The 13,370-nt window shown below is 39.8% G+C and overlaps 1 protein-coding gene across 2 annotated transcripts; it reads left to right on the top strand.

Moving 5' to 3' along the window:
- The first annotated feature begins 5,429 nt into the window (after positions 1-5,429).
- Positions 5,430-13,096, top strand: LOC131236541 (scarecrow-like protein 1). 2 transcript variants are annotated; one of them, XM_058233789.1, is made up of 3 exons: positions 5,527-5,905; positions 10,619-12,526; positions 12,679-13,096. In XM_058233789.1, the coding sequence occupies exon 2, from the start codon at positions 10,713-10,715 to the stop codon at positions 12,513-12,515; it is 1,803 nt and encodes a 600-aa protein (XP_058089772.1). In that variant the 5' UTR covers positions 5,527-5,905; positions 10,619-10,712; the 3' UTR covers positions 12,516-12,526; positions 12,679-13,096. The 2 variants fall into 2 exon arrangements, with proteins under 2 accessions (XP_058089773.1, XP_058089772.1); XM_058233790.1 differs by lacking the exons at positions 5,527-5,905; positions 12,679-13,096 and adding an exon at positions 5,430-5,503 and having other exon boundaries at positions 10,619-12,659.
- Positions 13,097-13,370: the final 274 nt, after the last annotated feature.

The raw sequence follows: 13,370 nt of genomic DNA, 5'->3' as shown, positions 1-13,370 counted from the left end.
CTGAGCTTTGGATCAATATGATATTTGTTTTTCTTTTTCATCCATTTGTGGCATTGGGGATAAATTGGATGGAAAATAAATATTATAATGGATACTACAAATGTTTTAACGGTGAGAATTATTGTCCCACTATTATTTGCGGTACGGTACACTTGAGATTTGGATATGAATAATTATTTTTCGTTTATAATCTCTTAAAGTTATCTTAAAAAGTGAATGAATACGATAAGTACATCATTAAAGTTGGTACAACTTGGAACTCGAGGAACGGCAGCGCTAGTCTTCGCACGACACGTACGCACACGAGCCAGCTCGGTGGTGTGTGGTAGACCATCCAATCCGCTCCCTTGGAAAATGGCAAGGACGATAGGGTCATTTCACCATCACCTCTGATAGGAGTTGAATGTGCTGAATCTGTGGTGTCTTCTCCCCTCGATAGTCTTCGAACCCTCGTAGAGTTGAACTGAATATTATCTTCCACGCAAAGTCGCGGATGGGATTCGGTGATCCATGGACCACCGATATCGGTAGATCCGTGGCCGTGGGCCCGTTGCTATACATTTTTCATATCAACACCGTTCGTACATTTTTCTAACTCATTTTTATAGCATGAAGCAAAAAATGAAGCAGATCCATTTTTTAGGTGGCCATACCACAAGAAACAGCGGTGATTAAACGCTTAACATTAAAAACTTCCCGGCCACAAAAGTTTTGACTAAGCTGACATGAGTGTTTTTACTTCGTCATCCTGGGACCTTATCAACGGGGTGGATGGGAAATAAATATTACGGTGAGCCTTAGGAAGTTTTAATGGTGGCTGTTTAATCATTATTATTTCTTTTAATGTGGTTCACCTGAGATTTGACTATACTTATTTTTAAGGTTACGAATGGAGAGTGTGGATGTGAAACACCTGCCACAATACGTGGCCCACGGTCAGGGGTCCACTGAACTCAGTAGTCCCGGATCTACCGAATTCCCGTCCGAAAGTTGCAGCCCTCTGACTTATCTGTCACGTGACAAAGCAGTCGTACTTTTCTATGGTTATGGTGTGAGTCTCCACATGCGGCATACATCTGCTTTAACCTGGACCGTCCATAGTGCTGGACCCTCTTTTTAAGATCTTGGAGTTAGGCAGATGGGACAATCTGAATAGTCCATTTGATGGTTGGGATTTCACTCCATCCTAAGGTGTACAGGTGGTAGGATAGGAATAATGCTCGTGCCATTTCCCCACAGTACGAACCGGTTAATGATGTGTTGAAACCTAACCCAACCAGATACCATTGGGGCGGATGGACGAAAGATTCAAACACGCATTTCTTCAGTGATTTTACGCTCCAATCCGTGACCAATACACTTTCGGATGCAAGCCAAGTTGCTAATTTTGTCATGATTGCGTGGGACTAATTATTATATTGATTTTTAAGTCCTTTTTAAAGGTTGGAAGTAAATAGAATCATAAGTGGACAACTTTAAATATAATATTTATGACATATATAAGTATAAACGGACACGGATTGCGTCCTAACCTGGCAAGGATCCGTGGGGCTCACCGTGATGTAAGTGTTTTATCCATACTGTTCATCGATTTTCTCAAATCATTTTAATTTATCATCTTAAAAATGAAGCTGGTCCACAGCTCCCAATAAGTTTTTAATGTCGGACGTTCAATCCCCACTTTGTGGTCCATTTAAGCCTTGGACCAGCTTCAATTTTTGTACCATAGCTTAAAATTATTTGAGAAAACGGTGTGGATAAAACACTTACATCATGGTGGGCCCCACAGAGCCCTAGGGTAGGACGCAATCCGCATCCATTATTAACATGCATGGTATATATAGTGCATTAAAAATTAATGTAACACATGTGAGGTGCTTAATACATATAACACTTATGATAAAACCATACATCATTATACTTTTATAAGCAGCACTAATTTTAATTAAGCTTTACTCAATTTTCAAGGAGTAATATACTCTCTGTTCTATCTTTGGGGATATAAAATAAGATATATTTTTTTAATTTTTAATTTTTTGGCAAAAATGAGTTAAAGAAAGGGTTGTGAATTGGAGTGGCGCAGATGCGCCCATATCTCCCCCGGATGGTGCGACCCTCATTGTAGGGCATAGCTCAATGTTTGCATTTTACATCCATGCTATCTATATACATTTTTCTGATTATTTTAAAGGGCATGGCCCAAAAATAAAGCAATCCAAATCTGGAGTGAACCATGCCATAGAAAAAAGAAGAAGCAATGATTGACTATTAAGAATTCTTTGTAAGCCATAAAAGTTTTGATTCAAGATAATATTTGGTTTTCCCATTCATCTAGGTTTGTGTGACCTTATCAGTAGGTTGAACGGAACAATGCCGTGGAAATGTTATGTGGGTCTCAACAGGTTTTTAATGGCAGGGTGTTCAAACGCCATTGTTTACCATGGCATGTTCTTACTGAAATTTGGATATGCTTCTTATTTGGGCTCACATTGTGAAGTAATTTGGGAAAAAAAAAAAACTTGATTAATAGTGTGGAGGTAAAGTACACATATTAAGGTGGGCTCCATAGTGATGAGCACACCATCTTGGTAACTAGCCTCTTACCCGTTCCTGTGGACATGCATGAGCTTTATCCACTCGCATATTCATTTTTCTATATATTTTCAGAGCATGAGTCCAAAGGTAAGATAGATTCCTAGCTCAAAGTGGACCACTCCAAGGGAGTAGCTGTGATAATGATGCACACTGTTGAAATCTTCTTGAGGTCGAAAATGATATTTACTTCCCATCTAACCTGTTCATAAAGTCACATAGACTAGGCAAAGGCAAAACACAAATATCAAGTCAATAAAAAAATTCTGCAATTCTCAAAAGACTTTTATGGTAAGCATTCTATCTCCATTTTATGGCCTACCAGGACATTAGATCAATCTCATTTTTGGCCATATACCTTATAATAATTTGTAAAAATGGAAGGACGACTAACATTACAATGGGCTCCATTGAGTCATGTGTAGACTGAGTGGGCTTTAATACACACACACACACACACACACACACACACACACACACACAACCACACACACAATAGTGAAATTTCACCACCTATGTGTTTCGAACCCAAGACCTCAAGTTGAAACTCCCCATAGTCTACCACTGAGGTAAGGACTCAAACCCACCGAGTGCGGCTAAGGGCCTGTTTGGGCGGTGGGATAAGATGAGATTAGGTGGGATGGGATTCATCTGGTTCCCTGCTAATTTCACTCCATGTTTGGGAAGAATGGAAAAACTTTGGAATTACATTAACAGCTTGTTTGATTTTTCAGTGCAACAATAAATACCATGTAAAAAAGTAATAATTATTTTCCCAACCATTTATGACATTTTCATTCGTACTTAATTTGATTGCCTACTCTTTTGACACAAAAACTTTTAACTGCTTACTGTTTTGACACAAAAATCAAAAATATTACAAAATATATGTGGGTCCCATTGTGATGCATTGTGCTTATCCTCACGGTTCATCCGTTATGCCGGCAGAATTTATAGCATGAGCAAAAAATGAGGCATATCTCAAACTCATGTGTACCATGCCATAAAAAAAGGGAATCGAATACTCACCGTTAAAAAACTTTGTAGGGCTACTGTTTCTTTTGGTGCGGGCTACTTGAGTATTGGATTATTTCAATTTTTGTATAATGCTTCAAAATATTGTAGTAAAATAGATAAATGAAACTAATATATCATATACATAAACGCATATATTCCTATGAATTTTCAAAAACGCTGAAATCTTAATAATTACCTATTCACGGTGCATTTAACATTGCTTTGAAAAACAAACTGTCCCTAAATGGAATTGCATTGGGTCTTGTGCCAATTTCACTCAATGTTAGCAAGTTATGTAGGTCCCACCATGATGTGTGGGCTATATCCACATCGTCCACCCATTTACCGAGATTATTTTAGAGCATGGCCAAAAAATCAGGTAAATCTAAATCTCAAGTGGACCCCACCATAGAAAGCAGCGAGGATTGAATACTTATCGTTGAAAACCTCTTTGGGCCACATAAGTTTTGGATCTACCTCATTTTTAGGCCCATACCATAAAATGAGGGTACAAAACAAATGAACAGTTTAAATATAATACATGTGTGTTATTCTTAATAATTTCAAATGATGGTGAGTATATCCATTCAATGTACCACTGTATTACCAACAAAGCATGTCATTAATCTTATCCCATGGCAACAGGGACAAACCCTGCCCTAGTAATTATGTTTTTCTAATCCCATCCCACCTAATCCTTTCTGATCCCACCGCCCATACAAGCGAAAGGATTTAACCCGCGGAAGAATAAAACCATCCATCAACTGACCATCAAGGCAATTTATGCGCGACCCGATTTTTTGTTGCATCTAAACACATATTCAAATGAGACGGCTAAGGAATTTTTTAAAAATAAATCACTAATAATTCCTAAGAACAGTTCATTCGTAGGCTGATTAGATGGTAAAAAATATGGCCAGAGCCTGTGACCAGAAATTACGTGGGGCCTACCTTAGATGTTTGTTAGAAATCCACCCCATTCATCCGTTTTTCCGGATCGAGTTAGATCGTAGGCCAAAAAATGATGCGGATTCAAAACTTACATGGGCCACATAACAGGAAACAATGATGATTGGATATATTTTTGTGTTTTCAATTCATCTCGGGAGGAATGACCTCATAAACGGTTTGGATGGCATATAAACAACACGACAGATCTAGAGATGGTTCAGCGGTTGGTATTTCCCTACTCACTTTTCCCATCGTGCAGCCTACTTGAATTTTGGATCTACATCATATTGAAGCATATGTCATAAAATGATCAGGCAAAACTCATGGACAGAATGGATTTCTCACAATTATCACGGTGGGCCCCACCTAGCGTCCCATCCTAGGAAGTCTCCCAAGAGATCCCTACCCGACTAAATTGGGAGCATGATGCAGCTCCAAGGACCGTCCATCTAGTGGGCCTTATCATGGATGGCTAATGTTTTAAAATTCGAAACTATTAGCAATTTTAACCATCACTTGTCTTCACTTCCTCCTCCAAAGCATGGTGACCATAAACCATTTTTGTTCTTAACGGTCCCTTTCAAGAGATGGTTAGGATCATCCGATCTATCTGTACTTTGAAGTAATTTCCATCCACATCAATTTGAGTTAAATGGACGATCCGGATCAATAAATTACTTTGCCAAGTGTACGATGGAGAGACGGCTCTACCATATTCCAGTACTACCGCCTCTACCGACTCGTCTGCCACCTGATACCGACACGTTGTTTGGACCTACATACGCGCGAAGGTTCGCCACCGGTGACATAATAAAAAGTGGTAAACGCACTCCATAGTCTCCCCGTTTATAATTACTATCTACACCAAACGTCACAGTAGTCTGTATAAAACGTCAGACAATAGGAATGAGAGAGAGAGAGAGGAGAGAGGAAGCTTCCCATGGTATGTTTTTTCAGTGCTTCTCATATAGAAATCCAAAAGACTGGATTTTTAGACTTTTACAGTGATTCGATTTTGAACACGCCTTCTTCTTTCTGTAGAATCTTTAATTGGGTAGTTTAATTTAAAAAAACCAATCTTTTTCTTTATTTTATTTTATTTTGGTTCTTCTTCTTCCTGGTAAGCTCAGTTGTTGCTTTTCCACCAAACATCAAAACTTGATTTTTTTTTTTTTTTAAATAAAAAGATGCAAAATATTATCATCTTGCTGAAGACTTTGGCTCTTTCTCGTGCAACCCAACTGTCAAAAACATATATTTCTCTTCATTTGAGCTCCTTTTGGAGGATTTCTCCAGTTGGGTATTTCCCCTATTTGAAGATATGATCAAGATTCATATATGTAAGGTATGATCTTTGTCAGTCCTTTGATGGGTATGTTTTAATTTGTTTTGTTTTTCATTTGGTTGGTGTGGATTTCTGTATTATCGTCGATGTGTATGCAATGTTGTTACCAATTTCTGTAGATTTTATGATGTGGATGATCTGTAGTCGCCTCAATATGGATGGGCCATACCGAGTATCGCATCAATTGACTGATCCTAACCGTCTGATTTTCCCCGTAGAATTTGGACTGTTCAGATGGTGAGATCATCTAACCAACCTGATTCGTGAGCGATGATGCTCGGCCCATGATTTGAACCATCTAAATTGATGTATGTGTATGAGCAGCATCATGTGGATATGCTGCTGATGCTGCGTTACAGTCTAGTCTAGCTAACTCACGCCGCAGTCTTGCCCTTTCCGATGCGACAAGGCTAGGAAGAAAATCTCTGTGTATCCATGTCTAGATTAAGAGTATGGGGAGTCCATGTTGCCTTCTAGTAAGAAGAGTCAGGGCTTCTCTCTCTCTTCCGTATATTGGATTGCATAGGCCTTCTCATCCATAAGGCTAAATCTTTAAAAATCAATGCTACTATAACCCAATCTCTGTTTGTTCTCTTTTTATTATTTTCATTTGCTGGTTGGTAAGGCGTGGTCGAGGAATACCCAATCCTTGACGGAAAGCTCTTTATAATGCCAATGGTTTTACCTGACCATTCTTCATTAGCAAAATTTTTTGGTGCAACTGGGGCCGTTGAAAGAATGCGGTAGTTACTTTGTCAGGGCCTGTTTGTATAGGGGGAGTCCCAACGTGGCGACGTCATTCATCTGCTAGGATTTGAATCCTTAAAAAATAGGTTGTTGGTTTCACCTAAAGTGTTCTATATGCCAGAGCTGAAATGGTGTTAGAAGGTTAGAATGTCGATCTTGTGAAATTGCTTTTGTTTCGTCTCCGGCCTGAAAGGAAATGGGTAGGGCTTATACAATTTTATCACAGCTGATCCGATCCAAACAGACCCATGTCTTGATAACTTTTTTTTTTTTTTGGTTAGCTTGTTAGTGCACCCACTGTCAGATCACACTTCACTGTTAGCCACCCACACTAGGGAATCGATGCCAAGACCTCAGTCTTGATAACTTGAGATGATTGTACTCATTTCAAATCAAACGTATCTTACCATGTAAAAACCTTTTAATTTCGTGGGAATTTACTGGGAAAATCCTCTAATAAAGGGGTCGTTTGGACGGTGGTAAATGGTTTACATTGTAAATGATTTACTAGTAAATCACTTAAAGGCCGTAAATGATTGGCATCTTGTCTGCTTGGCTTTAAGTTGTAAATGATTTACTAGTAAATCATTTACAGTGTTTAGAAAGCCTGTAAATGGTAAATGAAATCTGCTTTATAAGCTTTCATTCAAAAAAATAGAGCTGTTGCCATCTCCTCATTTACTAGTTAATGAAAACTCACATTTTTGCTCGTAAATGAGAAGGGAGCATCCAAACACAAGTATTAAATGATTTGCTATTAAATCATTTACTACTTGCCCCGTTTACCACCATCCAAATGAGTCCTAAGGATTTTTAGAGGGTCTTCCAAAAATAGACCTTGACAATTTGAATGCCCTAATCAGTCTGCTGATCATACGGATGTGAAATGCAGAATTTGCCCGTTGTCTTTTTTTTTTTTCAAAATGCTTAAAATGGTGTACTTGCTTCTCAATCGCCACCATTTACAACTCAACTGCTTCTCCATCTCTACCATTTTATTCCTATCACAAAAACTAGGCTGCTTCTTCATAGCTTCCACACTATTCCTCTCGTGAAAGTTCTGCTGCTTCTTAATTGCTTCCATTCTATTCCTGTCATGAAAGCTCTACTGCTTCTCCATCGCTACCACTTTATTCCTTTCACGAAAGCTCTATTGCTTCTTCATCGATACAATCAATGGACAATGCAGAACCAAAAAGCCTCTCTTCCACTCAGAATCCAATTCACTGTAGTAAACACCCAAAAGATGAGTTTCAGAAGTTTTGAACTGAAAGCCTCTCTTCCACTCAGAATCCAATTCACTGTAGTAAACACCCAAAACATGAGTTTCAGAAGTTTTGAATTCAGAAAACAATACCTAATTCTTTGATTTTGAGTCTCAGATTTCTTTCTACATGGGAAGCTCAGACCCCACAAACAGTTACTTAAAAAACCATACATTTGAATAGATGATGGAGAAAAAAAAAACTTTTCTTCCATCTAAAAACAGTGAATCAAATGTTTTAAAGAAACAGGTTTATGCCGATCTCATAAGCAATAAATTGCTCCCTCAAACTCATATATGTGGTCAGATAATGAAAAAAAAGAGGCAATCTTTATTTCTCCAAAACAGAAACAATGAAAGATCAAAACCCGGAAATTACAGCCCAAGACTCAATTTTTATTATTCAGATAATGAAAAATAAAACCATCTTTCCTAAACCACAAATCCACCATTTTGAAATATGGAAGCTGACACTCAAAAATTAGAATCAGAACCTGATGTAGATTGTGAAAAAGTCTCTCCTTAGCCTGGAGTTCTACCTGAGGTAAAACCTTTTCATCTAAAATCAAATTCACTAGACTCAGACTCAAAACCTATGTTTTGGTGAATCTACCCAGATCCTCCAGCAGAAATAAATGATTTCAAGGAAGAGAGTGAAAAAAAACCACCCAGAAAGTACTCGCCTTTCCACTCTTTAAAACCGAAATATTGAAAAAAAAAGACTGCCTATTCATCTCTCCAAATATCAAAATACTATTCCTAGACCTCGTTATACTGAAATGTTGTCCAAAACAAAATAAAAAATCCTTTTGGTAACAAGAGGTTTGAGAAAAAAACTTCAAACCTTTGTTCATGAAAATTTTGAGAGAAATCATGATAATTCTTTCATTAATGGGGGGTTAGAGCAACTTTTATAAGGGTGATGCGCCATTTCACCACATCCATGTGGTACAAAATTCCCCCAAGTTCTTGTTGGGATAGATTTCTTAATGAATGCAACATTTGAAACTGCAATAGACAACAGGAGATTCGGTTATCCATGACTCTGTGGAAACTTAATGGACTTCATTATGCTGGCCGTTGTCGTTTAATGGTTTTATGGTCTGAGAAATTGTAAATATTATTTGTAATAAATTCCAGTTTGAGTAGAACTATCTGCTTTTATGCGTCTCTTAGCAAATCTCATATGCACAGATTTATCTTATGCTAGAGTCATATGCTTAGAACAACTCAATCAATATGCTCCTAAAAGATTTCAAAGGACCTTAGACAAATGGGGAACTCATGATTGCATAATTTACAATGTTGGATGCAAGGTGGATGCATGTTTTACTGTGGAAGAGTTGTCATTATGGTACTTGAGACTGAATAGGATCACAGCCAGACATATCACTGACCTGTATAAGAGATCCTGGAAGCTTCATGGTTATATACTTTCTGGAGTGAACATGATCTGAGGCATAGGATTCTGCTTTAAAAAATCTCATTGACCTCTTCATATAGATTTTAGACCTATGTTTCTGTGGTGCTTCTTGTCAGAGGTGTACTGGCCGTTGCTCCTTGGTTAGAGCTATTCTTTTGTTATTGGCACCTAGGCATCTGCACCCATCACTTCCTCCAGTTCTTGTAGCCATTGACGAGGATGGTGTTTTTATTCACCGGCTCCAAACTTCTATTTTATTTTTGGGATATAGTTCAAGCTTTTTCTAGGATCATCAATTCGATGCTTGTAATGATATATGCGGGTTTTTAGTCTGGTGGTTCTTATTGGTGTGTTCCTACCCATTTTAAATGGACTGTGCCCCACTAATCTCCTGGATTAGAAGATCCTGCCCACACAATTGTCTGGACTTCTTTTTTTTCCAGTTGAGTGTGGACTGTTTATGTACCTTGTCTTGACCATCTATCTATCTGTAAGCCACTAACTAAAAGGATTGAACTTCCCTGCTGAGGCCTTTTTTTGGGGCATGGAACAAAGAAGGTGGGACACGACAATGGTCTGGATTACAGAACTACAGGCCCCACTTGTCAGAACTGAAATCCTGAGTATATTGTACAAAGCCTTGGTTGAGAATCCTCTGATTTGTTTTCTTACTGTGTCCATTATCCTTCTTTCTTGTCCACCCATTTGCAAGTTCTACAGAATTGGAAAATCAATGTTCTGTGTTCAACTGAGCTGGAAGAAGCCAAAGAGTTCTACTTGAACGGTCTCATTTCAAATGTGGAACTAATAAACTTCTCCGAAAAATGAAGCAGAAGTGAAAATCTCCTCCATTTTGGAAGTAAACAATCCCAAGAAGAATGTTCTACTCTCAAATCCTGCCCTCTTTAAACATGAAAACAGCAGGTGGGTTCCAACCCATGGCTCAGTGGTGGACAGAGTGCGTTTCAACATTGAGGTCATGGGTTTAGCCCACACTACTTTAAAAAAAAAGCAGTAGGTGAAATGCCATACCAAACCGTCACACGCCCACACTACCTTTAAAAAAAAAAGCAGTAGAGGTGAAATGCCATACCAAACCGTCACACAAATGCTGCTCATTTATTCCCGCAACGTAGGAACGGATTCCAGCATTCCTGACTTACCACACAAGCTTATGACTGGATATTCTTGTGTTGATGCTCATGAAATTTCTCTTCCTAAATTAACTTTGACAGTTTTTCATCCTCTTACCATTCTGTTTAATTTCCATTTGTGATAGCCAGCATCAATGCTTGTGAAGTCTTCTATGAATAGAGAGGAAGTTTTGTAGCTTGTTATAACGGTGAAGTGTTGAGTAGCTTGAAGAGGATATCATGTCTTTAGTCAGGTCTGTGGATTCTTCCACCTCATATGGCGAGTCCAACATCTATTCACTTAAAGGCAACATTGATGGCACTGGTCTATCCACTCAAATATTTTGCTCCGATAAGCGTAAATTCAAGTATGGCCCTGAATCCTTTTGCCATGAGATTTATAGCAAGCAGTACCCTCATTCTTCCCCAGAAGAATATCCGAGTCAACAGATTGGCTCACTTCACCAATCTAACTCCAGCTTTTCCAGCCCTGTATTTTGCCCTCAAGGTCCAACATCCTACCGGCTGATGGCTACTTCAGGATCCTCTGTCACTACACAAAATGAATATAATTATTTTGCCACAACCCAGGATTCGCTTCCGTTAATGTTCACCGACAACTCTGCACAGACCCTTTCTTCATCAGATAGCCCAGAGAATGGAATGGACTATGGTGAAGATGAAATCAGGTTGAAGCTTCAAAATCTTGAGAGAGAGCTGCTGGATGATAATGATGACGACATGTTCGAATTGGACCAATGCATAGGTATTGATGGTGAATGGGCGGAATCTGTCAAGAATCTTCTTATCCCCAACTCACCAAAGGAATCTTCATCCTCAGACTCGAACCTCAGCAGCATCAGCAGCAGTAAAGATATGCCTGTTGTACCCATATCCAGCCCTCACTCATCCAGAAATCTAACTCCGAAGCAGCTGCTCTTTGAATGTGCAGCTGCAATGTCAGAAGGGAACCTGGAGGAAGCATCAACCCTTATAACAAGCCTCAGACACATGGTCTCAATCCATGGGGATCCACCTCAACGGATTGCTGCCTACATGGTGGAAGGCCTTGCTGCTCGGATGGCTGCCTCAGGCCATGGCCTTTACAAGGCTCTGAAATGCAAAGAGCCGCCCACTACGGATCAGCTCTCAGCCATGCAGATCCTCTTCGAAATCTGCCCATGTTTCAAGTTCGGGTTCATGGCAGCCAATGGTGCGATAGCTGAAGCATTCAAGGATGAAGAGAGAGTGCACATCATAGATTTCGACATAAACCAAGGAAGCCAATACATTACACTTATACAAGCTCTTTCAACTCGGCAATGTAAGCCACCCCATGTGAGGATAACAGGAGTTGATGACCCCGAGTCGGTGCAACGCTCAGTTGGTGGCTTGAACATCATTGGGCAGCGTCTCGAGAAGCTTGCAGAGTTAGTTGGGGTGCCTTTTGAATTTCGAGCAATTGCTGCCAAGACAGGAGATGTCACACCATCAATACTAGAATGCCGGTCAGGTGAAGCACTCATTGTTAACTTTGCCTTCCAGCTTCATCACATGCCAGATGAGAGTGTCTCAACAGTGAACGAGCGGGACCAACTCCTCCGCATGGTTAAGAGCATGGAACCGAAGCTGGTGACGGTCGTTGAGCAAGATATGAATACTAACACAGCTCCGTTCTTTCCAAGGTTTGTGGAGGCCTACAATTACTACTCAGCTGTGTTTGAGTCGCTCGATGTGACACTCCCCAGGGAGAGCCCGGACAGGATAAATGTTGAGAGGCACTGCCTTGCACGCGATATTGTCAATATTGTAGCGTGCGAGGGGGCGGAGAGGATAGAGAGATACGAGGTGGCGGGGAAGTGGAGGGCGAGGATGATGATGGCTGGGTTTGTTCCTTGCCCGTTGAGTGCATATGTGAATGGTGCGATTCGATCACTGCTGTTAAAATCATACTGTGACAGGTACAAGGTGAAAGAAGAAGGTGGGGCCCTCTACTTTGGGTGGGAGGGCAAGAACTTGATTGTTGCTTCAGCATGGAGATAGTTTTTATACAGGTAATGATCCACTTCTTGCTAATAGTCTTCTGTTAGTTTTTATGTATCTATGCACATGAGATTTTGGATTAACAACTACTAATATCTGATGTAATAGGATGAAGGAATAAGTAACTTATTTTTCTTTTTCTTTTTTCTTTTGGGTAAACTAGCTCTTCTGGGACCCACATGAGATGATTCCCACCCCGGATGAATGGAAAGCACAAATATCAGCCTGTTCTAGAATGGTTTCAGTGGTGGGCATTCAATCTCCCGTGTTTCTTGTGGTAGCTCACATCATTTTTGGATCTCCCCCATATTTGGGCACAACCTAAAATGAGCTGGTGAAATGGATAGAGTGGATATAACATAAATATCATGGTGGGCCCACTGCCTTGGGTTACATAGGATTCCCTACCCTGTTTTACAGGCAAGTAGCACCTGGCCTTGCATATCCAAACTTAAAGACTTCCAAGTTGTTTCTAATTTTTATTCACTACCAAGTTCTGTTACAGGGGAATGCAATGTACTCGTAATTTTTAGTGGACAATGTAATCAATACCAAACAGAGCACCAAGAAGTTCAACTTGACATGGTTTTCAGACGGTTGCAATGCATGCAATGCATTAGTACATAACTGTAAGAGGTTGAGAAAGGTTCCAGGTGGAAGTGGATTGCCTGATGACCCGACATGGCAGGATTTGGCCACTCTGTTCACTAGTGATATACCTGGTGATTTAGTCACTAGGCAATCTGCCTCTGATCCAAGCCATGCGCTATTAAAAGTTGCACGTGTATTGACTTTTGGTCGCCAATGTTGCTATTAAAAGTCGCACGTGTATGGACTTTTGGTCGCCAATGTTAG

Source organism: Magnolia sinica, chromosome 2 (assembly GCF_029962835.1).
Source record: "Magnolia sinica isolate HGM2019 chromosome 2, MsV1, whole genome shotgun sequence".
NCBI classification, from domain to species: Eukaryota; Viridiplantae; Streptophyta; class Magnoliopsida; order Magnoliales; family Magnoliaceae; genus Magnolia; species Magnolia sinica.
This window is presented reverse-complemented; position numbering and strand designations above follow the sequence as displayed.

What these genes read in the sequence shown, in the direction of transcription:
- LOC131236541 (XM_058233789.1), top strand. Translation starts at nt 10,713, where the DNA reads ATGTCTTTAGTCAGGTCTGTGGATTCTTCCACCTCATATGGCGAGTCC.